The sequence below is a fragment of the Ranitomeya imitator genome, chromosome 9 (genome assembly GCF_032444005.1).
Source record: "Ranitomeya imitator isolate aRanImi1 chromosome 9, aRanImi1.pri, whole genome shotgun sequence".
Classification (NCBI taxonomy): domain Eukaryota; kingdom Metazoa; phylum Chordata; class Amphibia; order Anura; family Dendrobatidae; genus Ranitomeya; species Ranitomeya imitator.
Genome location: NC_091290.1, coordinates 97693134 through 97719213, shown reverse-complemented (window position 1 = coordinate 97719213; position 26080 = coordinate 97693134). Strand labels below are relative to the sequence as shown.

General features: G+C 43.6%; 1 protein-coding gene across 1 annotated transcript in view; it reads left to right on the top strand.

Moving 5' to 3' along the window:
- The window catches only part of SLC12A4 (solute carrier family 12 member 4), a 450549-nt gene that overhangs the window by 415882 nt on the left and 8587 nt on the right, over nucleotides 1-26080 (top strand). Inside the window, exons 21-23 of the mRNA XM_069740162.1 lie at nucleotides 4164-4271; nucleotides 13422-13606; nucleotides 14873-15006. Of these exons, the coding sequence (XP_069596263.1) occupies nucleotides 4164-4271; nucleotides 13422-13606; nucleotides 14873-15006 (427 nt within the window). The remainder of the gene's footprint in view (nucleotides 1-4163; nucleotides 4272-13421; nucleotides 13607-14872; nucleotides 15007-26080) is intronic.

Genomic DNA, 26080 nt, shown 5'->3' with positions numbered 1-26080 from the left:
AAGTACAAGGGGGTGGAGGGGGTCTCTGCTGTGTTGCTGCGTTCCTTAACCCCTCTGTGACCTTAGACGTACTATCCCGTCGAGGTGCCCTGGGCTTATCTGACCCTGGACGGGATAGTACGTCATAGCTGATCGGCCGCGCTCACGGGGGGAGCGCGGCCGATCGCGGCCGGGTGTCAGCTGCTTATCGCAGCTGACATCCGGCACTATGTGCCAGGAGCGGTCACGGACCGCCCCCGGCACATTAACCCCTGGCACACTGCGATCAAAGATGATCGCGATGTGCCGGCGGTGCAGGGAAGCACCGCGCAGGGAGGGGGCTCCCTGCGGGCTTCCCTGAGACCCCCGGAGCAACGCGATGTGATCGCGTTGCTGCGAGGGTCTCACCTCCCTCCCTGCTCCCTCCAGCCCCGGATCCAAGATGGCCGCGGATCCGGGTCCTGCAGGGAGGGAGGTGGCTTCACAGAGCCTGCTCAGAGCAGGCACTGTGAAGCCTGCAGCGCTGCATGTCAGATCAGTGATCTGACAGAGTGCTGTGCAAACTGTCAGATCACTGATCTGTGATGTCCCCCCCTGGGACAAAGTAAAAAAGTAAAAAAAAAATTTTCCAAATGTGTAAAAAAAAATAAAAAAAAATATTCCAAAATAATGAAAAAAAATAAAAAATATTATTCCCATAAATACATTTCTTCATCTAAATAAAAAAAAAAACCAATAAAAGTACACATATTTAGTATCGCCGCGTCCATAACGACCCGACCTATAAAACTGTCCCACTAGTTAACCCCTTCAGTAAACACCGTAAGAAAAAAAAAAAACGAGGCAAAAAACAACGCTTTATTATCATACCGCCGAACAAAAAGTGGAATAACACGCGATCAAAAGGACAGATATAAATAACCATGGTACCGCTGAAAGCGTCATCTTGTCCCGCAAAAAACGAGCCGCCACACAGCATCATCAGCGAAAAAATAAAAAAGTTATAGTCCTGAGAATAAAGCGATGCAAAAATAATTATTTTTTCTGTAAAATAGTTTTTATCGTATAAAAGCGCCAAACCATAAAAAAATTATATAAATGAGGTGTCGCTGTAATCGTACTGACCCGAAGAATAAAACTGATTTATCAATTTTACCAAACGCGGAACGGTATAAACGCCTCCCCCAATAGAAATTCATGAATAGCTGGTTTTTGGTCATTCTTCCTCACAAAAATCGGAATAAAAAGCGATCAAAAAATGTCACGTGCCCGAAAATGTTTTCAATAAAAACGTCAACTCGTCCCGCAAAAAACAAGACCTCACATGACTCTGTGGACCAAAATATGGAAAAATTATAGCTCTCAAAATGTGGTATTGCAAAAAATATTTTTTGCAATAAAAAGGGTCTTTCAGTGTGTGACGGCTGCCAATCATAAAAATCCGCTAAAAAACTCACTATAAAAGTAAATCAAACCCCCCTTCATCACCCCCTTAGTTAGGGAAAAATAAAAAAAAATGTATTTATTTCCATTTTCCCATTAGGGCTAGGGTTAGGGCTAGGGCTAGGGTTAGGGCTAGGGTTAGGGTTAGGGCTAGGGTTAGGGCTAGGGTTAGGGCTAGGGTTAGGGCTAGGGTTATGGTTAGGGCTAGGGTTAGGGTTAGGGCTAGGGTTAGGGTTGGGGCTACAGTTAGGGTTGGGGCTAAAGTTAGGGTTAGGGTTTAGATTACATTTACAGTTGGGAATAGGGTTGGGATTAGGGTTAGGGGTGTGTCAGGGTTAGAGGTGTGGTTAGGGTTGCCGTTGGAATTAGGGTTAGGGGTGTGTTTAGATTAGGGTTTCAGTTATAATTGGGGGGTTTCCACTGTTTCGGCACATCAGGGGCTCTCCAAACACGACATGGCGTCCGATCTCAATTCCAGCCAATTCTGCGTTGAAAAAGTAAAACAGTGCTCCTTCCCTTCCGAGCTCTCCTGTGTGCCCAAACAGGGGTTTACCCTCACATATGGGGTTTCAGCGTACTCAGGACAAATTGGACAACAACTTTTGTGGACCAATTTCTCCTGTTACCCTTGGGAAAATACAAAACTGGGGGCTAAAAAATAATTTTTGTGGGAAAACAAAAAGATTTTTTATTTTCACGGCTCTGCGTTATAAACTGTAGTGAAACACTTGGGGGTTCAAAGTTCTCACAACACATCTAGATAAGTTCATTGAGGGGTCTAATTTCCAATATGGGGTCACTTGTGGGGGGTTTCTACTGTTTAGGTACATTAGGGGCTCTGCAAACGCAATGTGACGCCTGCTGACCAATCCATCTAAGTCTGCATTCCAAATGATGCTCCTTCCCTTCCGAGCCCTCCCATGCGCCCACACGGTGGTCCCCCCCCCACATATCGGGTATCAGCGTACTCAGGACAAATTGGACAACAACATTTAGGGTCCAATTTCTCCTGCTAACCTTGGAAAAATACAAAACTGGGGGCTAAAATATAATTTTTGTGGAAAAAAAAATATTTTTTATTTGCACGGCTCTGCGTTATAAACTGTAGTGAAATACTTGGGGGTTCAAAGCTCTCACAACACATCAAGATGAGTTCCTTAGGGGGTCTACTTTCCAAAATGGTGTCACCTGTGGGGGGTTTCTACTGTTTAGGTACATTAGGGGCTCTGCAAACGCAATGTGACGCCTGCAGACCATTCCATCTAAGTCTGCATTCCAAATGGCGCTCCTTCCCTTCCGAGCCCTCCCATGCGCCCAAACGGTGGTTCCCCCCCACATATGGGGTATTAGCGTACTCAGGACAAATTGGACAACAACTTTTGGGGTCCAATTTCTCCTGTTACCCTAGGGAAAATACAAAACTGGGGGCTAAAATATAATTTTTGTGAAAAAATATGATTTTTTATTTTTACGGTTCTGCATTATAAACTTCTGTGAAGCACTTGGTGGGTCAAAGTGCTCACCACACATCCAGATAAGTTCCTTAGGGGGTCTACTTTCCAAAATGGTGTCACTTGTGGGGGGTTTCAATGTTTAGGCACATCAGTGGCTCTCCAAACGCAACATGGCGTCCCATCTCAATTCCTGTCAATTTTGCATTGAAAAGTCAAACGGCGCTCCTTCCCTTCCGAGCTCTCCCATGCGCCCAAACAGTGGTTTACTGCCACATATGGGGTATCGGCGTACTCAGGACAAATTGGACAACAACTATTGGGGTCCATTTTCTCCTGTTACCCTTGGTAAAATAAAACAAATTGGAGCTGAAGTAAATTTTTTGTGTAAAAAAGTTAAATGTTCATTTTTATTTAAACATTCCAAAAATTCCTATTAAACACCTGAAGGGTTAATAAACTTCTTGAATGTGGTTTTGAGCACCTTGAGGGGTGCAGTTTTTAGAATGGTGTCACACTTGGGCATTTTCTATCATATAGACCCCTCAAAATGACTTCAAATGAGACGTGGTCCCTAAAAAAAAATGGTGTTGTAAAAATGAGAAATTGCTGGTCAACTTTTAACCCTTATAACTCCCTAATAAAAAAAAAAATTGGTTCCAAAATTATGCTGATGTAAAGTAGATATGTGGGAAATGTTACTTATTAAGTATTTTGTGTGACATATCTCTGTGATTTAATTGCATAAAAATTCAAAGTTTGAAAATTGCGAAATTTTCAAAATTTTCGCCAAATTTCCGTTTTTTTCACAAATAAACGCAGGTACTATCAAAGAAATTTTACCACTATCATGAAGTACAATATGTCACGAGAAAACAATGTCAGAATCACCAGGATCCGTTGAAGCGTTTCGGAGTTATAACCTCATAAAGGGACAGTGGTCAGAATTGTAAAAATTGGCCTGGTCATTGACGTGCAAACCACCCTTGGGGGTAAAGGGGTTAAGATTGGTCAGCATGGTACAGCAGGGAGAAGCACACGCCCCCCCCCCTCCCAGGAGCTGGTAACTCCCACTTGGACTTAACTAAAGTTAACCTATTAGGTGCCAAATATTTTGATGCTTGTATCTCTGCAATGGAGAGGCAAATAAAAAAAAAATGCATGCCACTCTACAGCCACTATGACATTGTGTGTGTGTGTCCAGTTAAGCATGAAAAATAGAATGAAATGTCATCTCTTATAGTATTAGAAACTTAATGGTATCTAAAATTTTCCTTTTTTTTTTTTAAGCACAATAGTGATATTTCTGCCTACACATATGAGCGAACTCTTATGATGGAACAACGCTCTCAGATGCTTAGACAAATGCGCTTGACAAAGACGGAAAAAGATCGTGAGGTGAGTTAGATTGTTGCATCTTTCTATAAAAAATACTTTAGACATGTCCCATAAAATAAGTTGATCCTCGGTCATACACCTAATTTTATTTATACTCCACACCAGCCTACTGTGTAAAACTGAATGCCAAATCAGACCATCACTCAAAAAGTGTTTGTTCCTTACGTGTTTCTAAGCCAATGAGGGGGATTCATCAGAGAAATCGGTTTATATAATTGCCTTGTAATGTTTTCATTTCCTGTTCTGTCCAGATGTCACCATATCCCAGAATTCCAAGCAGAGGAAGTTCACCGACCGCCATATTGGGACACCCAAGTGATGGGTGTCTCAATATGGAAACTGCTGCTGGTACCAACCTATTGCACGGTACCACCAGCGGAACACCGTCGCACTACACACACACTCTATACGCCGTACGGACCACACACACTCTCTAACACACACTCACTCTCAAACACTCACTCACACACACCCACTCACACACACTCACGCAGCCTCCTGCGCGGTATCACCAGCGGAACACAGTCGCGAACACTCTGCCGCCGGGATCAGCCAAATGATTCCGTGACTGCCGCTATCTTTGTACAGGAAGAGCGCATGCGCAGTTTTAATGTGACCATCGCTATCTGTCTACACGAATTACGCGCAGGTGCAGGGAATCATTGGGCTGATCCCAGCGGCAGATGCACAACGTGTCTACAGGCAGAGGAGGCCGGTCACATTAAAGGGGTTTTCCCATGAACGAAAGTTCATTTTAAAAATTGACTGTGTCTGACCGTGTACGGAGCATACCACATCTCCTGGACAGGGGAGGAAGCAAAAGATAATACTGACATTACAGCAGGGGATCACAGTGGATTCATTTTGTGAGGTAAAATATTTCACTGACTGTTTTTTTTTTAAATATTTTACCTCACAACATGTATCCTCTGCGATTTCCTGCTGTAAAGTCAGCAGGGCCGCCATCAGGGCATTACTGCCCTTGCTACTGTATGGGGCCCGGTGATTAGAAGCAGAAAGGGGGCCCGAACACGCTGGCAGCCCGGTCCGCTCGGGCCCTCCTGTCTTTGCTTCTCATCGGGGCCCCTGGACATTTTGTTGAAGGCTTCTGAACGCCCAATGCATAACAACACTGTGTTGTTTTAAAGGTACACCTACAGTGTTGTTAATGCATCCGGCGAATGTAAATTGGCACTGTACCTTTAAGCTGAGGCCGGCCTGGGTGCATCATGGTCCTTCCTGATGTCAGATGCTGCTCCACTTCCTCATTCCGGAGTAGAGCAGCGTGCGGCCACTGCGGTGTGTCACCTGGGGGCGGACGACTGATTACGAACGAGCAGGTGGACACAGGGAGCAGGGTGAGCCTCACTCTCTTCGGTGATCCCGTCTGCTGAGCTGTGTATCTAATCCTATCCTGGGTGATATTGACTGCTGAGCTGTGTATATCATAATCTCCTGTGTGATACTGTCTGCTGAGCAGTGTATCTAATCCTCTCCTGTGTGATACTGACTGCTGAGTAGTGTATCTAATCCTCTCCTGTGTGATACTGATTGCTGAGCCGTGTATCTAATCCTCTCCTGTGTGATACTGTCTGCTGTGCCGTGTATCTAATCCTCTCCTGTCTGATACTGACTGCTGAGCCGTGTATCTAATCCTCTCCTGTGTGATACTGACTGCTGAGCCGTGTATCTAATCCTATCCTGTGATACGGACTGCTGAGCCGTGTATCTAATCCTATCCTGTGTGATGCAGTCTGCTGAGCCGTATATCTAATCCTCTCCTGTGTGATACTGATTGCTGTGCCGTGTATCTAATCCTCTCCTGTCTGATACTGACTGCTGAGCCGTGTATCTAATCCTCTCCTGTCTGATACTGACTGCTGAGCCGTGTATCTAATACTCTCCTGTGTGATACTGTGTGCTGAGCCGTGTATCTAATCCTATCCTGTGTGATGCAGTCTGCTGAGCCGTATATCTAATCCTCTCCTGTGTGATACTGACTGCTGAGCTGTGTATCTAATCCTCTCTTGTGTGATACTGACTGCTAGGACGTGTATTTAATTCTTTCCTGTGTGATGCAGTCTGCTGAGCCGTGTATCTAATCCTATCCTGTGTAATATTGACTGCTGAGCTGTGTATATCATAATCTCCTGTGTGATACTGTCTGCTGAGCCTTGTATCTAATCCTCTCCTGTGTTATTCTGTCTGCTGAGCTGTATCTCATTCTCCCCTGTGTGACCCCGTCCATTGGGCACTGTGGAATAACCCCTTATCGCTGTTGCAGGTTGTGGGTGGTCTTGGAGGTCGTCGCTTTTTCCGTTCTCTTGTTCTGTCTGGGGGCGACGGATGAGCAGGCGGAAGGCAGCGGGTGGACGAGAAAGGTGAGATGGCAGGCAGACGAGCAAGGTGAGGCAGCGGACCGGATGAGCAGGGTGAGGCGGCGGACCAGACGAGCAGGGTGAGGCGGCGGACCGGACGAGCAGGGTGAGGCGGCGGACCGGACGAGCATGGGGAGGCGGCGGCCCGGACGAGCAGGGTGAGGCAGCGGACCGGACGAGCAGGGCGAGTCTCTCCGGTGAGAAGAGGCTTCCGGTGGCTCACTGTGGCTGTGTCTGGATTGGTATCGTGTGGCTAATGAGGGAAGGCTAGTGGCGACTTGGGGCTACATCCAACAGGGCCCAGGGGGAGGCTAGTGGAATGTTTGCGCTACTGGATGGTCCTGACCTGCTGCAAAACCAAATGCCCAATTATAACATCAGGCAGCAGCTCAGGATCATCCAGTAACTTATACGTTCTGGTTGGGGTTTGGAAGGGTGGTGGGGATTTATTGATGCAAGTTGGTATATATGATCGGGAAACATCTTTATTATTATTATTATGGCAGTGTAATTTTTGAAAGGGGTCTATCGGTCTGTGCTCGCACAGCAGTGCATGGACTGAGTGCCGATCTCCTGACCAGCATCCTCATACATGCTGTGAGGCTGCTGAGTTCAGTTCAGGAGAGCCGCGGCCGGTCCATGCACCGCAGTCAAAGTGCAGACCGATATTCACCAGAAGTGGAGCTTTTCCAAGAGAGGGTGGAGGAACTGTGGAAGGTTCGAGGGGTGGAGCTTGGGTGGAGTTTCAAGGGGGCCACAACATTTTGGCAGTATGGGGCCCTGAAATTCCTAGTGGCAGCCCTGAATGTCAGTATTGTCTTTTGCTTCCTCCCCTGCCCAGTAGCTGTGGTATGTTCGGTACATGGTCAGACAAAGACAATTTTTAAAATGAACTTTTGTTCATGGGAAAACCCCTTTCTAAAGCAAATATCAACACCAACATGGCTACTCCTAAACAGTATGCCAATGACAATGAAAGGAAAGCAGCAAAGGCACAACGTAGAAGACTCTTGAAGAGCAACAGCATCACTAGGACAAAAACAATGCATATAAGCATGAGTCCCCTGATGAAAAAGTCATTGGATTATCACAGGATGCCATTAGGCAACAACAGCGCCACATGCCTGCCCCCATCGTGATATTACCGCCCTCCCGATGCGATGGCATCGGGCCTCCATCTAGTCTTATAATAAATGCAATAAGTGGGAAAAAGATGAATATTTTTTCAAATACAAAGGGTATAAAGTGGAAACACTGCAGTGGCTGGTGTCTTCCTATCTAGGTGTGACCATTTGCATCACTGGCCCTATTTTAAGTGTTTGGCATGAATGGGTTACTCCAACAGGAGTCCCTTAAATAAGAGCATCCTGTATCACTCCTCTCCTGGAGTTTGACCTCATACTCCTATCTGGTTCCATAACTTTCTTCACATAGGTAATGAAGGACCTTTCAGGGGCGATATTACTGTCCATTTACATCTGGGTGTCTGGGACCACTGATTCTTGCGGTTCATTGCCTGGAATACATCAAAAGCAGAAATACAACCGCCATCTTGGTTTCATCACATCCGGTTTCACCAGCCAACAAAATTATGTGGAACATCTAATGCGGAAGTACGTCCGCCATCTTTACTGCGTCACATATGGTCTTCTCCGACCAGGTGATCTACAGCAGGGGTGTCAAACTGCATTCCTCGAGGGCTGCAAACAGGTCATGTTTTCAGGATTTCCTTGTACTGCACAGGTGATAATTTAATCACCTACACACATAATGATTGCAGCACCTTGTGCAATGCTAAGGAAATCTTGAAAACACGCATGGTTTGCGGCCCTCGAGGAATGCAGTTTGACACCCCTGATCTACAGTATGTGGAACGCATCCAAACTGGAATTATCCACATAATTTTTTTTTTAGCTTATCCGATAATAAATGTCCATTTCTTACATTCTCCATGGATGCTGGATCGCTACACATTTCTCTTTACTAATATATAACTACCACATTAGATTTCTTCAGTTTTATTCTCCACTAAGACCATTAGTCCGTATCCAGGGTCGATGGATCCCTTTTTCCATATATTATAGATGCCAGGGGACAACCTATAGGCACTTCTCCATAATTGCCATATTGTACTAAAAATTAAGCCAAATAAAAAGGTCCAGAAATAAATCCCTGTATCCTTTATTAATAAACCAATTCCACAGTGGGAGGCTAATGAGATACCCGATACTTTAGTAATAAAGAATGGGTAGTGTTCCCTTTCTTCACAATAACACCTGTCATAATAGACAAAAGGCCTGGTTTAGAAGGAGGCTTCCTGGGGAAGATGGAGATTTGAAAGAATGGCAAATCCACCTGAGGTTCACCATTTCCTGAGGAGTCGTTTCCTATATATGTTTCCGTAATATACAATGTGATTGGAGGGGAGGGTAAAAAGAGGAAGGAGAGGCATGAAGATTTTGTCATAAGAATCCAATTAAGGAGCCCATTGGAGTGGGGGAAAGAAGGAAGGAGGTCTTTTCCCCACTTAAGTGGGCTCCTTAAAGATGGCGGACGTACTTCCGCCCTTAGATGTTCTCCACACAGGTCGGGTGGCCGGCGAAACCGGATGTGATGAAATAATGAAATAAAGATGGCCGAGGAACTTCCGCTTTTGGTGCGTTCCAGGCGGTGAACCGCAAGGAACAAGATACCGGGCACTTGGATGTAAAGGGATGGGAATACCGTCCCTTATCTTCTATGGGGAGAAAGGTTTGGAATAGTGATAAGCGAGTGTACTCGTTGCTCGGGTGGTCTTGGATGGATGTCTTCCTGGAGCAGAACAATATTGTATCATACAATTATTAGGTTCTGTAGAAGGACGTAAATCTTTGGATTTATTATGATGGAATATAGGCTGAACTGGATGGACAAATGTCTTTTTTCGGCCTTACTAATAGTTAGTTAGTTAGTCTCCGAGTATTTGACTGCTTGGAGATTTCATCGCCTCAGCAGCATGATTTACAGCTATTAGCCAGCTTGATTACATGTGGGGATTCCCTAGCAACCAGACAACCCCCACATGTACTCGGCCTGGCTAATAGCTGTAAATCATTCAGCTGCCGCGATGAAAACTAAATCTCCGAACACTAACAAATACTCGGAGGTCACCAGAGCGTGCTCGGGAAAACCCGATCAACGAGTACACTCGCTCATCACTAGTATGGAACCATAGATTTTCTCCACACAATTTTGGTGGCCTATGAAATCAAGATGGCTGTTCTATTTCCGCTTTTGATGTGTACTAGGCGATGAACCACAAGGAACAATGGTCCCGGGCACCCGGATGTAAAGGGACAGTAATACCGCCCCTGAAAGATCCCTCATCACCTAAGGGAGAAAGTTATGGAACCAGATTTGAGGATGAGGTCAGACGCCGGGAGAGGAGTGATACAGGGCGTTCTTATTTAAGGGACTCCTGTTGGAGTTACCCATTCATGCCAAACACTTAAAACAGGGCCTGTGATGCAAATAGTCACACCTAGATAGGAAGACACCTGCCACTGCAGGGTTTCCACTATATACCCTGTGTATTTTAAGAAATATTCATCTTTTTTCCACTTATTGCATCTATATATATATATATATATAAAAATGTGTGTGTATGCATCGGCCACGCACACTCAACATAGCAACCAATCACTAAGCATCTTTCATTTCACTAGAGCTGTTTGTAAGAAGCTGAGCTGTGATTGGTTGCTATGAGCAACAGTTTTCCTTGTAGACAGTTGTGGTAACTTAGGCTTCTTTCACATTTCCGTCGGTACGGGGCCGTCGCCATGCGTCAGCCTGACATACCGACGGACGATGTGAAATTTGTGCACAACGTGGGCAGCGGATGCAGTTTTTCAACACATCCGCTGCCCATTCTAAAGTCCGGGGAGGAGGGGGCGGAGTTTCGGCCGCGCATGCACCGTAGAAAAGGACGCGACGGACAAAAAAAGTTACTTTGAACGGTTTTTTGTGCCGACGGTCCACCAAAACATGACGGATCCGTCGCACGACGGATGCGACATGTGGCCATCCGTCACTAATACAAGTTGATGGGGAAAAAATGGATCCTGCGGGCACATTTGCAGGATCCGTTTTTTTCCCAAAAGGATGCATTGCAACGGATCTGAAAAGACTGAAGTGTGAAAGAGGCCTTATGCCTATTATTCTTATCATTTCCATGGTGTTATCGTCCTTCTGTAAAGCTGGAAATAACAATTTATTACTGTGCCGACACAGACCACCCTCTGACACAGACTGCAGGGGGAGACCAGTATCACACAGGATAGGATTAGATACACAGCCCAGTATCACACACGATAGGATTAGATACACAGCTCAGCAGTCAGTAACACAGGATAAGATTGGATACACGGCTCAGCAGACCGTAACACACAGGATAGGCTTAGATTTTCTGCTCAGCAGACTGTATCGCACAGCATAGGATTAGATACATGACTCAGCACACAGTATCACATAGGAGAGGATTAGATCCACAGCTCATCAGACAGTATCACACAGGATAGGATTAGATACACAGCTCAGCAGACAGTATCACATAGGAGAGGATTAGATCCACAGCTCATCAGACAGTATCAGACAGGATAGGATTAGATACACACCTCAGCAGACAGTATCACACAGGATAGGATTAGATACACGGCAAGTGCGCTCTCTTTACTTATTATGTGTCTTCGGTGCATGCGCTCTATGTATTGCTGGTTTGTTGTGCTCTGTCCCTCTATCCTGTGCGCTCCAGTTGGCGTGCGTTCCAACACAGTGCGCAGGCGCGTCTCTATTCGTGTCATTGGCGCGTGCGCACTTTGTGATTCTGTGCGCCTCTAAGTATGCGTTCCAGCTTAGAGCGCAGGCGCGTCTCCTTCTGACCCACTATGTGCCGTTCACGCATGCGTGCGTTGTAATTTCACTATCAATTATGGCGTCTCCCACTGCACAACGTGTGCGGGCGCGCTGGTATGGAGAACATGTATCCGGCACGGTATGTACTATGTACTCTTATCATGATCCTACTTGGCTGTGGGGGAGGGAACCATATGCCGCGATGGACATGTGTCTATCAATTGGTCCTTATCCCTGGATCATACTAATGACTATACCCGGTGTTTTCGGAAACCATGGGGGTGGTTCCCCACTGGCGGGTTGCTACTGGCCGGTGTTTCTTATCTTCTATTATAAAAACCCTCCCCATTTGGATCTACTCAGGCCTGCCTAGGTATCATGGCGCCTACATCTATATCCCATTGGTTCTGATATCTCTGCCTCCTGAGGAACCGTCTACCGGGGAAACGCGTCGGGGCGTCTATTGGGAAGCTAAGTAGATCAGGGTTAATACCCTCCTCTGGCTACCTTGTATATCATCTATATCAATATGCAGAGACTGTGTACTGCTGACAATGACGATCTATTTGCAGCTTAGTGCCCAGTGATAAGTCTAGTTTATTGTGTTTTGTGACAGCAACACTGTCTTTTATACTGTCACAGATGGATTGCATGTTGTATCATTTATCATCCATTTCTGTATTATTGGCACATGCTGCTTGAGGCTGTTCAAAAAATGTCTGCCATAAACAGTCCGTTGCTATATTGAACCAGATTTTTTTAGGTTATTTTTCCTACCCCTGTAACTTATGGTATTTTTGTCTTAGTCTGCAACCTCTAGCAGTGCCGGCTGTATCTGTAGATTTGGTAGCCTCTAGTCAGCACGCTATGAGTTGAGCAACTATATGTTGGGATCATTACTCGCATACAACACATATAAGAAGCTTTGTTGCAGGTCTCTATATATGGGGGTCAGTCATTGATTTATTGGTATTTTGTTGTGCACTTTAGCCTATTACCTTATACTTCCCTAAATTTCTTTCATTAGCTCATTGTTTTCCCACCTATAGCCTGTTAGAAACTTAACATGGTGAGTCAGGGTCAGCTGCCGCTGAGTGGGGGCGCCAAATCGTTCTATCAGGATGCCAACCTCCACTGTTAGGAAGGGATAGCAGTTAAGTGTAGGGCTATTTGTCAGGATAGGTGCACAATTAGATATTTTTTTCATATTTTTTGTGTCTCACCGGGATTTGGTATTTTTAAGATATTTATAATAAAGTTATTTTTTTAAGGGACTACATATTTGTTAATAAAGGTTACATTTTATCTGACCCATTTTGGACCCTCATAGCTATACTCTACTGGCTAAGGGTGCAATCAAATACATCCCAAAAATGAGGCATCACTTCCAAGCCAGGAAATGCTGCTTCATTTAATTTTTTGTGTGTTAACTAGATGGTTTGATGTCTGGATGGAATTGGATGAGGATGACCAGGAAGTTGAAATAAAGCTGGATAGATAGAGTTTGAATATTTGGAGGCAGTTAGAGGGGGAGGGGACCTGCAAATGATAAATCTGTGCCATACATTTTTGATGGCTTGTCAGATGGATGTACCAATATGAATATATAGTCAGATAGACAGATGAATGGAGATTGCTAGCTACAGAGTTATGGAGATTTCTACCTCAATTGATGGATGGAGATTGCTAGGTAGAAGAAGAGTGGACTGAAGGAGACTACTTGCTAGATGGAAGCTTGGGGAGAACAACCTAAGTTGTTGGGTATGAAAAGAGATGGATAAAGATTTTTTTTTTTTGGCAATTGCCTATGATTACTTATTTTTGTCTGCTTTGTTTGACCGGAAATGTTTTTTTATATATTTTTTTTCCTCACATATTTTAGGCGCAGATAATAAAGGATAGACATTCAATCATTCGCTTAGATGGCTTATATTCTGATGATGAAGAAGAAATTGAAATGGAGCCAGAGAAAATGCACATGACTTGGACAAAGGAGAAACACAATACTGAGATGAGTGGAAAAAATAAATCATCTGGACACTTCAGGGACCTTGCCAACATAAAACTGTATGTGAGATCATGCTGCATTTGCATTTGTTTTGTTTTTAAGTGAATTTGCCAAGTTGTGCTGTCATAGCACTACATTTTCCTTAGGTTCTCCATTAGTAAGTCACAGGACCACGGAATATAGCAACATGCTCAACATTATACCCAATGGCTCTTATTCTAGTCCTGCAAGTTATAGATGGAGAAGCTCAGGCAAGAATACAATTGTGAAGTACTTGTTTTACTTAGGGCTACTGGGGCTTGTTTAGACTCTAACTTCTAGTCACGGGAAACAACACATGTACATTAGCCAGAATGAACAGACTCTGACCCTATCTTTTGGACTGAAATTTCTTGAGGTCAGCTGACACATCGCTTATTGTGAGTGGTGGATTCTGTGTTCTCAACTGTGTGTAGGGGTTTTGCTGTCAATGTAACCCTGCCTCTGCTGATAAGGAGTCTACTGAAAATTTACTAAAAGGATAGACTGTATGAGTCTAAAAAAGACCCCAGTGAGAAGTGTGAAAATTGTAAGATTACTGATAAAGATTAACTCAAAACTTGATTTTAAACAATGTGTAAGCTTCTCATGATAGCTTCCCTTTAAAATGAGACCCATTTATACTACAACGGTTTATGCTATTTGATAAATTTGGTACATCTTGAATGTCTTGTCTAAATTTATACCAGATTAGTTGGCTTAGCTTGTGCCAGAAATTTGAGCAACTGTGCCCCTTTTCTACTAAGCCACATTTCCTTAATGGAGAAATTGACTAAAACACATAATAAATAATGAAAGTATGTGAAAGTAATGAAAATCTGAAACTTTTTTTTACAAATAATCTCCTAATAGTTGAGTCTAATGTAACTTAGAGGACAGCCCTCCTCTATAGTGGTGAACAATGGGCCTCTGCATCCTGTAGACACAGCAGCCAGTCAGCTGGAACAGAATATATTTTAAAATAGACGTGGTGTTAAAAATTACTTGCCAAAATTTACATGGGAGAAACTTAACCAATTCACTTAACTGTTAAAAAATAACTTCACCTAAATCTGAAAATGCTTAATAGTAAGTATTATTTCCTCTAACATTATATGTTGTTGCTTAATAGTTTTGTAATCATTTTATGCTACACATTGCTTTCAGCTTTATACATATTCTTTTTTTTCATTCCTGCTTCCATGCAATATTAAATACTTTTTCAACTGTTGATTGGTTTGTGGTTTCTTTCCTCCCCCTTTTGTTAAGATAAAGAATTCTATAATATACTTATTTTAATTTTGTAGCAACCAGACTAATGTTCGGAGGATGCATACTGCAGTGAAACTGAATGAAGTTATAGTAACAAGATCTCATGATGCCAGATTAGTACTGCTGAACATGCCCGGTCCGCCGAAAGATTCAGATGGCGATGAAAACTGTATCCTTTTTCATGCACGTCACTTTAACAGTACAAACTAAACACATTTTCTGTGCGTCAATATTATTATTTGATAACAAAAAAGCATTTATGATTATAATGTAGTTGATTGTTCTTTCATTATACTTTCTGCTTTGGGACCCTTCTTAAGCACCTGCAACGGTTGTGCCGCAGATATTCAATTGTCAGCATCTGGAAAGTTTGCAGGAGATCTCAGAAAATCATTGGGTGTTGGGGATAATCTCTTCAGGTTACAGACTAGAGTTCACCCAGACCCCGCCAGCGAGGTTCATAATAACAAGCACCTGCCTACAGTCTGCCGTTTCCCCCATGTGGTCAGATGTTCAGGATCTCCTAAAGATCGGACCAATAGTCCCGATGCCCGACCAAAAACCCTTAGGAAAGAGTCGGACAATAATAAACCAGAAACCTCTAAACCGCTGGGTAAATTACAGAAAGTTCAAAATGGAGTCCATCATGTCCACAGTCCCCCTGATAGACAAAAATGCGGTAATGTGTATCCTAGACCTAAAAAATGCAAACTACCACGTTCCCATCCAGTCTTCCTTCTATGCTCTATGCCTATGTGTGCACATTGCGTATTTGGTCGCAGGAATTTCTACAAGGTTTCTGCGTCTCTTGACAGAAAAACACAACTGGAAACACCCACTTTTTTAGGCGTTTTTGCATGTGTATTTTCATGCATTTTTGTAAATCCATAGAGCTAAATAAAAATATATTTTTTAAAAAATTGTGGTGTTCAACCTCTTCAGCCAGACACCCTCATTAATTTTATATAAACACACACACACACACACACAAGTCTATGTAGGAGCATTAGCATAACTAACCTACATATGCTGTAGCAAAAAAGCAACTGTGAGAAATCTGCGTGAAATGCAATATCTATTTATTTAAAAAAAAAAATTTAAAAATGTGTGGGCTCTAGCATAATTTTTTTTTTTGTTATTCTCTTTTTTAGAACAGACATGTATTGTACATAATGGCACCAATGCTCAGATTATAGAAGTCAAGGATATTTGAACATATAAGCTATTAGACTGAGAAATGCATTGCACATGCCAAACAGGTAGAATAACAAGAAACACTCAATGTACCAAACTCAGGCCAGAAACATAGATATGTTCTAAGACTAATGTTCCTTAATGGAATGGTCGTAGATTCACTTAACAACATGCGACAAAAGAGAACTCCACATTAGAAAATATCAATTAGCTTGGAATTGAGAAGAAAAATAGCTATCTATTATTTGAAAACAAGACGGGTGACTGTTTTGAGAAGTAGGCTCAACCACTGCGGCTTCCATTCCAGAGAGAGAAAAAACAAGAGGGGGAGCCAGAACACACCAAGTTCTTATTTGTTAGGTGGTGGTTAGGGAAGAAGGCAGTGCTAAAAAAAAGTGCTCCAGCATAATTTTAAAAATTAGCAAGGGGGAAGCTGGTGGCTGAGGGCAGATGTTAGTATTCTAGGAAGAAGCCAATAGCCAAAGGTTCCCAAGCTATTAATATCAGCTTACAGCTGTTTGATTAACTTTTACTAGCTAGTTTACAGGGGAACCGAAGAAAAAAAATTGACATGGGGTCCCCCTATAAAATTGAACCAGCAAAGGCTAGGTAGACAGCTGCGGGCTGATATTAATAGTTTGGGAAGGGGCCATGGATATTGGCATCCCCCAGGCTAAAAACATCAGCTCTCAGCCGCCCCAGAAATGGTGCATATAGATGCGCCAATTCTGGCACTTAACCTTGCTCTTCCCACTTGCCCTGTAGCGGTGGCAAGTGAGGTTCATATTTGTGGTGTTGATGTCACCTTTGTATTGTTTGTCAGGTGACATCAAGCCCACAGGTTAGTAATGGAGAGGCATCTATAAGACACCTATCCATTACTAATCCTATAGTTACAAGGTAAATAAAGACACAGCCAGAATAAAATCCTTTATTTGAAATAATCACTGACTCCTTTATTGAATCTAAATTTAACATACTTACTGAATGCCTAATCCCCGACGCCCTCATCTCCTGCAAACAATCAAAAAATAATAAACCAACATATAATACTATCCTGTTCGACTTAGTCCATTTAATACTGAGTGTCCTACGGCAATCTCACCTGTAGAACTCCACTGAACTCACGGCGGCTCAGTGATACACTGCGGGAGCGATCACATCCTGTCTGTGTATTGTCGTCTGTCAGTATTAAATGGACTACGGCGGAAAGGTAAGTATATGTTGGTTTATTATTTTTGATTGTTTGCAGGAAATATGGGTATCGGGGATTAGGTGTTCGGTGAGTATGTATGTGAATATGTAAATGTTTTGATTTTTTTTAAATTACAATTGAACACCGGCGCCGGATGATGAGACAATTCTCCCATCATTGGCTCATGCTGTCACTGTTATATGTGACAAAACACATAGCCAGATGGGAGTAATAGCTCCATCAGTCTACGCCTGGGTACACACGTCGCATGGGTACACACAGACAGACACACACTTATTCTCCGCCCACACACAGACACACGCACATACAGTGGGGCAAAAAAGTATTTAGTCAGTCAGCAATAGTGCAAGTTCCACCACTTAAAAAGATGAGAGGCGTCTGTAATTTACATCATAGGTAGACCTCAACTATGGGAGACAAACTGAGAAAAAAAATCCAGAAACTCACATTGTCTGTATTTTTAACAATTTATTTGCATATTATGGTGGAAAATAAGTATTTGGTCAGAAACAAACAATCAAAATTTCTGGCTCTCACAGACCTGTAACTTTTTCTTTAAGAGTCTCCTCTTTCCTCCACTCATTACCTGTAGTAATGGCACCTGTTAAAACTTGTTATCAGTATAAAAAGACACCTGTGCACACCCTCAAACAGTCTGACTCCAAACTCCACTATGGTGAAGACCAAAGAGCTGTCAAAGGACACCAGAAACAAAATTGTAGCCCTGCACCAGGCTGGGAAGACTGAATCTGCAATAGCCAACCAGCTTGGAGTGAAGAAATCAACAGTGGGAGCAATAATTAGAAAATGGAAGACATACAAGACCACTGATAATCTCCCTCGATCTGGGGCTCCACGCAAAATCCCACCTCGTGGGGTCAGAATGATCACAAGAACGGTGAGCAAAAATCCCAGAACCACGCGGGGGGACCTAGTGAATAAACTGCAGAGAGCTGGGACCAATGTAACAAGGCCTACCATAAGTAACACACTACGCCACCATGGACTTAGATTCTGCAGTGCCAGACGTGTCCCACTGCTTAAGCCAGTACATGTCCGGGCCCGTCTGAAGTTTGCTAGAGAGCATTTGGATGATCCAGAGGAGTTTTGGGAGAATGTCCTATGGTCTGATGAAACCAAACTGGAACTGTTTGGTAGAAACACAACTTGTCGTGTTTGGAGGAAAAAGAATACTGAGTTGCATCCATCAAACACCATACCTACTGTAAAGCATGGTGGTGGAAACATCATGCTTTGGGGCTGTTTCTCTGCAAAGGGGCCAGGACGACTGATCCGGGTACATGAAAGAATGAATGGGGCCATGTATCGTGAGATTTTGAGTGCAAACCTCCTTCCATCAGCAAGGGCATTGAAGATGAAACGTGGCTGGGTCTTTCAACATGACAATGATCCAAAGCACACCGCCAGGGCAACGAAGGAGTGGCTTCGTAAGAAGCATTTCAAGGTCCTGGAGTGGCCTAGCCAGTCTCCAGATCTCAACCCTATAGAAAACCTTTGGAGGGAGTGGAAAGTCCGTGTTGCCAAGCGAAAAGCCAAAAACATCACTGCTCTAGAGGAGATCTGCATGGAGGAATGGGCCAACATACCAACAACAGTGTGTGGCAACCTTGTGAAGACTTACAGAAAATGTTTGACCTCTGAAATTGCCAACAAAGGATATATTACAAAGTATTGAGATGAAATTTTGTTTCTGACCAAATACTTATTTTCCACCATAATATGCAAATAAAATGTTAAAAAAACAGACAATGTGATTTTCTGGATTTTTTTTTCTCAGTTTGTCTCCCATAGTTGAGGTCTACCTATGATGTAAATTAGTAATACTAAAAATCCCAAAATCATATTATCGGTCTGGGCAAAACACGAATGTGTTAAGAATGACCAGACAGATCAAATCCGCTCCATATAAGACACATAAGAAGATAGGAGAAACCGGAGCATATGGATAAACAACTCTTTATTAATATAAACATTAAAAGATGTATCAGTAATATCAATAATAAATAGGGTATATACGTTCCCTTGAGGAAGCGGCGTGGCAAGAGCCGCGAAACGCGCGTCGGGGTCTTTTTTCCGGCGGGATACCCTCTCCCCCTTCTTCGGTCCCCCCCTTGAGCTGGTAAGCTAGTTTATTACTTCCTATTTATGCTTATACATTGGGCTCAGTGTGATTAGTTCACACCGCGCCATTTACCGCTGATTAGCTTGCTATTCTACTTGGGCACATGATACTATGTGCTCTTGGGTTTGTACATTATAATTGCCTAGTGTGGGGTACCGTTAGGAGCGGGCTTTTCCCCGCTATCTTTGTTATCTGGTGGAACGTATATACCCTATTTATTATTGATATTACTGATACATCTTTTAATGTTTATATTAATAAAGAGTTGTTTATCCATATGCTCCGGTTTCTCCTATCTTCCTATGATGTAAATTACAGACGCCTCTCATCTTTTTAAGTGGTGGAACTTGCACTATTGCTGACTGACTAAATACTTTTTTGCCCCACTGTATTCTCCGCCCACACACTCTTCCTCTTTCTGACATTTCCTTTTGACAAATTGCAGCATTTTTGGCCGCAAATATGCAAACCTTTTTACACCTGTGTTTTTGCTGCAGACTTGACTGACTCAATTGAAGTCAATTAGTCAAAAATGCTGCAGAAACACAAACCATACCAGAAGAGAGGTCTGACCCTGACTATCCAGTATTATCGCCTATATCGCATGTGCATCGGGACGACTATGAGCTAAGTTCTGTGTTATCTTACTCCTGATGGACCGCGGAAGAGGGGAAACTTGTTGAGTTGTCATGTGGCCTGGTAACTTTCATATGGCCTGGAGTGATATTTGCTTATATTGTGGGGTTTGATTTTGTTGTGTTTGTTTGGCCTGTTAACCCCTGCTGGACATGAGTTTTGAAATGGCATGGAGTGATATCTGGCAAACGTTGGTATGGCCTTTATATTTTTGATTGGTTTAATTTATTATTTTTTTGTTAGGTGTGTTGGCTCACGTATAAATTATGGTTTACTATTTGTGTCATCTTGCTATCCATTAGTCCTGACTAAGGTACCAGTCTATACACTCTGACTAATGTGATTGGGCTGATAAGAACCAATTTTATGAGAATAAGCACATTTTTATAGAGGCACAGAACTCTTTATGTGAGCACACTTTATTTTTGGTGTAGTGTCCTGGGTTATATAAGAGGATTTCTTGGCAGCTAATTGGGCCTCACCATAATATAGAATCTGTCATGTTCCGTTAGTGTCCCCGACTTATAGGTCCCAGGGGGGCTCTGTGTAGATCAGATAAAACATTATTGTAGGATCTGGACTAGAACATCAAGAACTAGATTGTTTATTGGTAGTATTATAAGACCGTGTTCTTAGATTATCAAGAATAAGAATGAGTAGCTATCTATAAGTACATCTGTACAGGGTTCTCTATCATCAAGCAAAGACAGTTTCTTTTAATCATCAAGAATACAAAGTATTAGCTATCTAGAAGCACATTGATAGAGTTGTTTATTATTAAGCCAAGAAATGTATACTTCTGAGACATCTCTCCTCTTTTTCACCTACCTTTTCATAGTGACATAGTAACATAGTTAGTAAGGCCGAAAAAAGACATTTGTCCATCCAGTTCAGCCTATATTCCATCATAATAAATCCCCAGATCAACGTCCTTCTACAGAACCTAATGTATGATACAATTTTGTTCTGCTCCAGGAAGACATCCAGGCCCCTCTTGAACCCCTCGACTGAGTTCGCCATCACCACCTCCTCAGGCAAGCAATTCCAGATTCTCACCGCCCTAACAATAAAGAATCCTCTTCTATGTTGGTGGAAAAACCTTCTCTCCTCCAGACGCAAATAATGCCCCCTTGTGCCCGTCACCTTCCTTGGTATAAACAGATCCTCAGCGAGATATTTGTATTGTCCCCTTATATACTTATACATGGTTATTAGATCGCCCCTCAGTCGTCATTTTTCTAGACTAAATAATCCTAATTTGGCTAATCTATCTGGGTATTGTAGTTCTCCCATCCCCTTTATTAATTTTGTTGCCCTCCTTTGTACTCTCTCTAGTTTTATTATATCCTTCCTGAGCACCGGTGCCCAAAACTGGACACAGTACTCCATGTGTGGTCTAACTAGGGATTTGTACAGAGGCAGTATAATGCTCTCATCATGTGTATCCAGACCTCTTTTAATGCACCCCATGATCCTGTTTGCCTTGGCAGCTGCTGCCTGGCACTGGCTGCTCCAGGTAAGTTTATCATTAACTAGGATCCCCAAGTCCTTCTCCCTGTCAGATTTACCCAGTGGTTTCCCGTTCAGTGTGTAATGGTGATATTGATTCCTTCTTCCCATGTGTATAACCTTACATTTATCATTGTTAAACCTCATCTGCCACCTTTCAGCCCAAGTTTCCAACTTATCCAGATCCATCTGTAGCAGAATACTATCTTCTCTTGTATTAACTGCTTTACATAGTTTTGTCAACTTCTATCGCACTTCCTGCCACTATAGGACCCAATAGGGTGAGCAGGGAAAGCCGTTGTGGAGCTGGGGGGCCAATGCGCAGGTGATAGGGTGCCAACCTCCACTGGTAGGTAGGTACAAATAGGTCAGTGCAGGGTTAGGCCCCTCCCCATGGTGTTTTCATCACTTTTAAGGTATGATGTGATTTTGTTTAGTAATTGTTTTTTTTTTTTTTATATTTGGATAATAAAGTTGTAGTTGTTATATTAATGGAAGAGATAACTGTGAGCTAATGCCTTCCCTTTGGTCTAGCCTCCGCACCCAGAGTGTTCACCAAGCTAGTGGCGGAAGTGGTCGCCATCCTAAGGAAGCTAGATATTATCATAGTCCCCTACTTAGATGACTTCCTGATCATAACCAGCTCCAGGGAATAACTCATGAAGTACTGTCGGACTTCGGTCTGCATGTTACAGAGACTGGGATGGGGGATAAACTGGAAGTAATCAGATCTCTCTCCAAAGTCCAGAAAGAGGTTCATGGGGGTTCTCCTAGATTCTCACCTAAGAACATCTTTCTTGCCAGTAGAGGAGCAAACTGCAACTGAAATAGGGGACAGGATCCGTCAATTCTCAGGAAGCCATGGTTCCATCAGGGAGGCAATGAGGATCTTGGGACTAATGATCTCATGTGTTTAGTGAAGTCAGTTCCACTCATGGGGTCTTCAGGGGGGTCATTCTATCTGCCTGGCACAAATGCCAATTTGTCCCTGGATACTGTGATGCACTGGTGGACCAGTATGGAAAACCTCCAGACCTCCTGAGAAAACATCCTGGGTTCTCTCTCCCTGCACAGTGATCATCACCAACGCAAAGTGAGCTAGGCTGTGGTGTGTGACGGGGTGTACGGCAGAGCAAGAAGGGACAACAGTCCGAGGGATGATTCAACAGATTTATTTTCAAGAACGCTGGAACAACACATGCAGGTAGATCTACAGAGTCCACAATTAGTCCAATAGAACAGGTTCGGGGGCACCTCCCGATAATCCTTGTGCCAGGTAACAAAGCAATAGTCCACAATTAGTCCAAGGGATCCCAAAACAATCTCACGAACGACGAGATATGTCCTCAGCTCAAGTCTCGCCCCGTTCGCTTCCACAGTCCTAGATGGGCGTGGGGTCTTGCCTCAGCTAAGAATCCCCACTCTTTCTTCTTCAAGGATCAACTCACATCTGATCTCAAAATAAGAATGGATTGCCTGAGCTCCAGGGATCCGCCCAAGAAGGGGGGTAGAGGTCACACCTTCTATTCAATGGTTGGGTCCACTAGAAGATTCTAGACTGGTGGCTCCACTTAGTCTATTCATTGTGTGCATCTGACTAGCCACCTGCTGTGAGGAAGAATGGCTATTCCTTCCCTAGTGGTGTGGACAAAGCTTAATTACATTAGAGCTCAGGGCTGCAAGTATTGGGGGAAGGAGACAGGTTAGTTACATACACCCCATGACATTGCAAAATGTACAGTAAATACAACGAAAGAGAAGTCGCATCACATCATGACATATTATACAAAATACAGGACAGGGAAAAAAGTACAGATCATGACATGGTGGTCATATGGAAGGAAGATACTTCTAAGGAACATGGAGCCCAGAAATCGTAGCCAGGTTCTCAAACCTCAGAGAACTGTAAACCTTGTGGGAGGTCCTACTCCCAGTCAGGGGCAGGCGTTTAAGAATCCTGTCGGACAACACGATCATGTGTCTTTTTTACGCCATCAGGGGGGGTCCAAGATATCCCTGCCTACAACATCTGCTAGGGATGATCTCTCGGTGGGCGGAGAGGATGGTGCTATCCGTTTCGGCAGTTCACCTAGAGGGGTCCAAGAACCAGGTGGTAGACCTCCTGAGCAGGCACTGGTTATCTCCGACAGAGTGGGAGCTGAAAGAGAAAGTTTTCGGTATGCTGTGTCGGCATTCGGGAGTTCCACAGGTAGATCTCTTTGCATCCAGAGAAAATTCGAAGGTCAGGGAATTTTCTTCCGTAAACCCCTTGACTATCCTGCTGGCATTGACACACTATCCCAATACTGGGGGGAAACTGACCTACGCGTCTCCCTCTCTCCCTCTGATTCCAAGAGTACTAAGGAGAGTACAGGAAGAGAGAGTAAAGATAATTTTGAAGTGCCTTTCTGGCCAAGAAGGAGTTGGTTTCCTCTGCTGTGGAAGATGTCGGTGGAAGATTCCATCCTGCTTCCACGGAGAAAAGACCTTTTCTGCCAGGGCACAGTGTTTCATATGAACCTGGACAGTCTACACCTTTCGGCATGGGTCCTGAGAAGCAGGTCCTGAGATTAAGGTGGTTGTCCGATGAGGTGATATTTACCCTTCAGGCAAGTAGAAAGCCTATAAATTCAGCAATATATAACAATATCTGGAGGTGTTTCTGTATGGCGTGCGGGGGGTCATCGGTGGATGCATCTCGCCCTGATATTCCCAGGATTCTTGATTTCCTGCATGCAGGTTTCAACAGAGGCCTAAGACCGAGTACCCTAAGAGTACAAATTTCAGCATTAAGCGTATTCTTCAATTCTGTCCTAACAGCCCATTCCTGGGTAGCAAGGTTCTCCAGAGCTGTACAAAGGCTGAAACCTTCGGTAAGGAGATCTGTCCCACCTTGAGATTTTAACCTGGTATTAAATGTGCTGTGCAAGCACCCGTACGAACCTGAAAGTGGAATAGACATTAACGGACTCTCCTTTAAAATGGCCTTCCTAGTGGCTAATACATCGGCCAAGAGGGTTGGAGAGTTAGGCCTCTTTCACACTTTAGTCTTTTGTTTCAGTCAAAATCCGTCATTTTGTGAAAAAAAAACGGATCCAGCGAATTTGCCCCCTGGATTTCTTTTTCTCATAGACTTGTATTAGCGATGGATTATGACGGATGGCCTCACCTTTCGTCCGTCGTGCGCTGGATCTGTCAAAATTTGTTTATCTGTCATCTGGAGAGGACGGAAAAAGTGATTTTTTTTTTTTGTCTGCGTTGAAAAGTCAGACAGCGACGGATCCAGCGGCGTCCATCGTTGGCTGGAATGGAAGCCTATGTGTGCAGGATCCGTCGCTGTCCGTCAAATGACAGAATCCAGTGACTGATTCCGTTTTTTTACACTGAGCATGCTCCAAATATGTATTTGTATTTGTAGCCAATTGGCCAGACAGCCCCAAATCTATATAAACCTGCCATGCGGCTTCATTCCTCAATGTGGCAGCAAGAAGCATACAAGCAAGAAGCCTGCCAGCAACCTTGCTGATGGATAGATGCATAGATGGTCACAATATTTGCTAGATCTCCTTCCATTTCTGCCACTTGCTCTACAACCTCTCAAAGATGGGGTGTTAAAACACTCAGTATATAGGTTTCCATTATTTTCCAGTAGCCAATCACGTTTGGGAGCCTCTGTCATGATATGTACTTTTGCCCTGTCCTGTATTTGAATATGCCATTTTATGTATGTAACTGTTCTCTGGTTTCTATTAGCTGTAATTTATGTATTTTCTTGTGCTGGGAGTTCACCTGTAACAATATGTCTCCTTCCCCCAATACTTGCAGCCCTAAGCTATAATGCAATTAAGCTTTATCAACACCACTAGTGAAAGAATAGCCATTCTTCCTCACAGCAGGTGGCTAGTCAAATGTACATCCTACATAGACTAAGCGGAGCCACCAGTCTAGAATCTTCTGGTGGACCCAACCATTGAATAGAAGGTGTGACCCCTACCCCCCTTCATGGGCGGATCCCAGGAGCTCAGACAATCCATTCTTATTTTTGAGATCAGATGTGAGTTGATCCTTAAAGGAGAAGGAGTGGGGATTCTTAGATGAGGCAAGACCCCATGTCCATCTGTGACTGCGGAAGCGAACGGTGCGAGACTTGAGCTGAGGACATATCTCGTCGTTCGTGGGATTGTTTTGGGATCCCTTGGACTCGTCTGGACTATTGCTTTGTTAGCTGGCACAAGGATTATCGGGAGGTGCCCCCGAATCTGTTCCGTTGGACTAATTGTGGACTCTGTAGATCTACCTGCATGTGTTGTTCCAGCGTTCTTGATAATAAATCTGTTGAATCATCCCTCGGCCTGTGGTCCCTTCTTGCTCTGCCGTACACCCCGTCACAGCCTCCCATTGCGTCGAAAAACCGGAACCGTTGTTTCCGTTTTTCACTATTTTTGACTGATCCGTTGTGACGAGTGATATTGACTGACACCAGAAGACTGAAGTGTGAAAAAGGCCTTACAGGCCCCATCTATCAGGGACAGTTATCTGCAGATA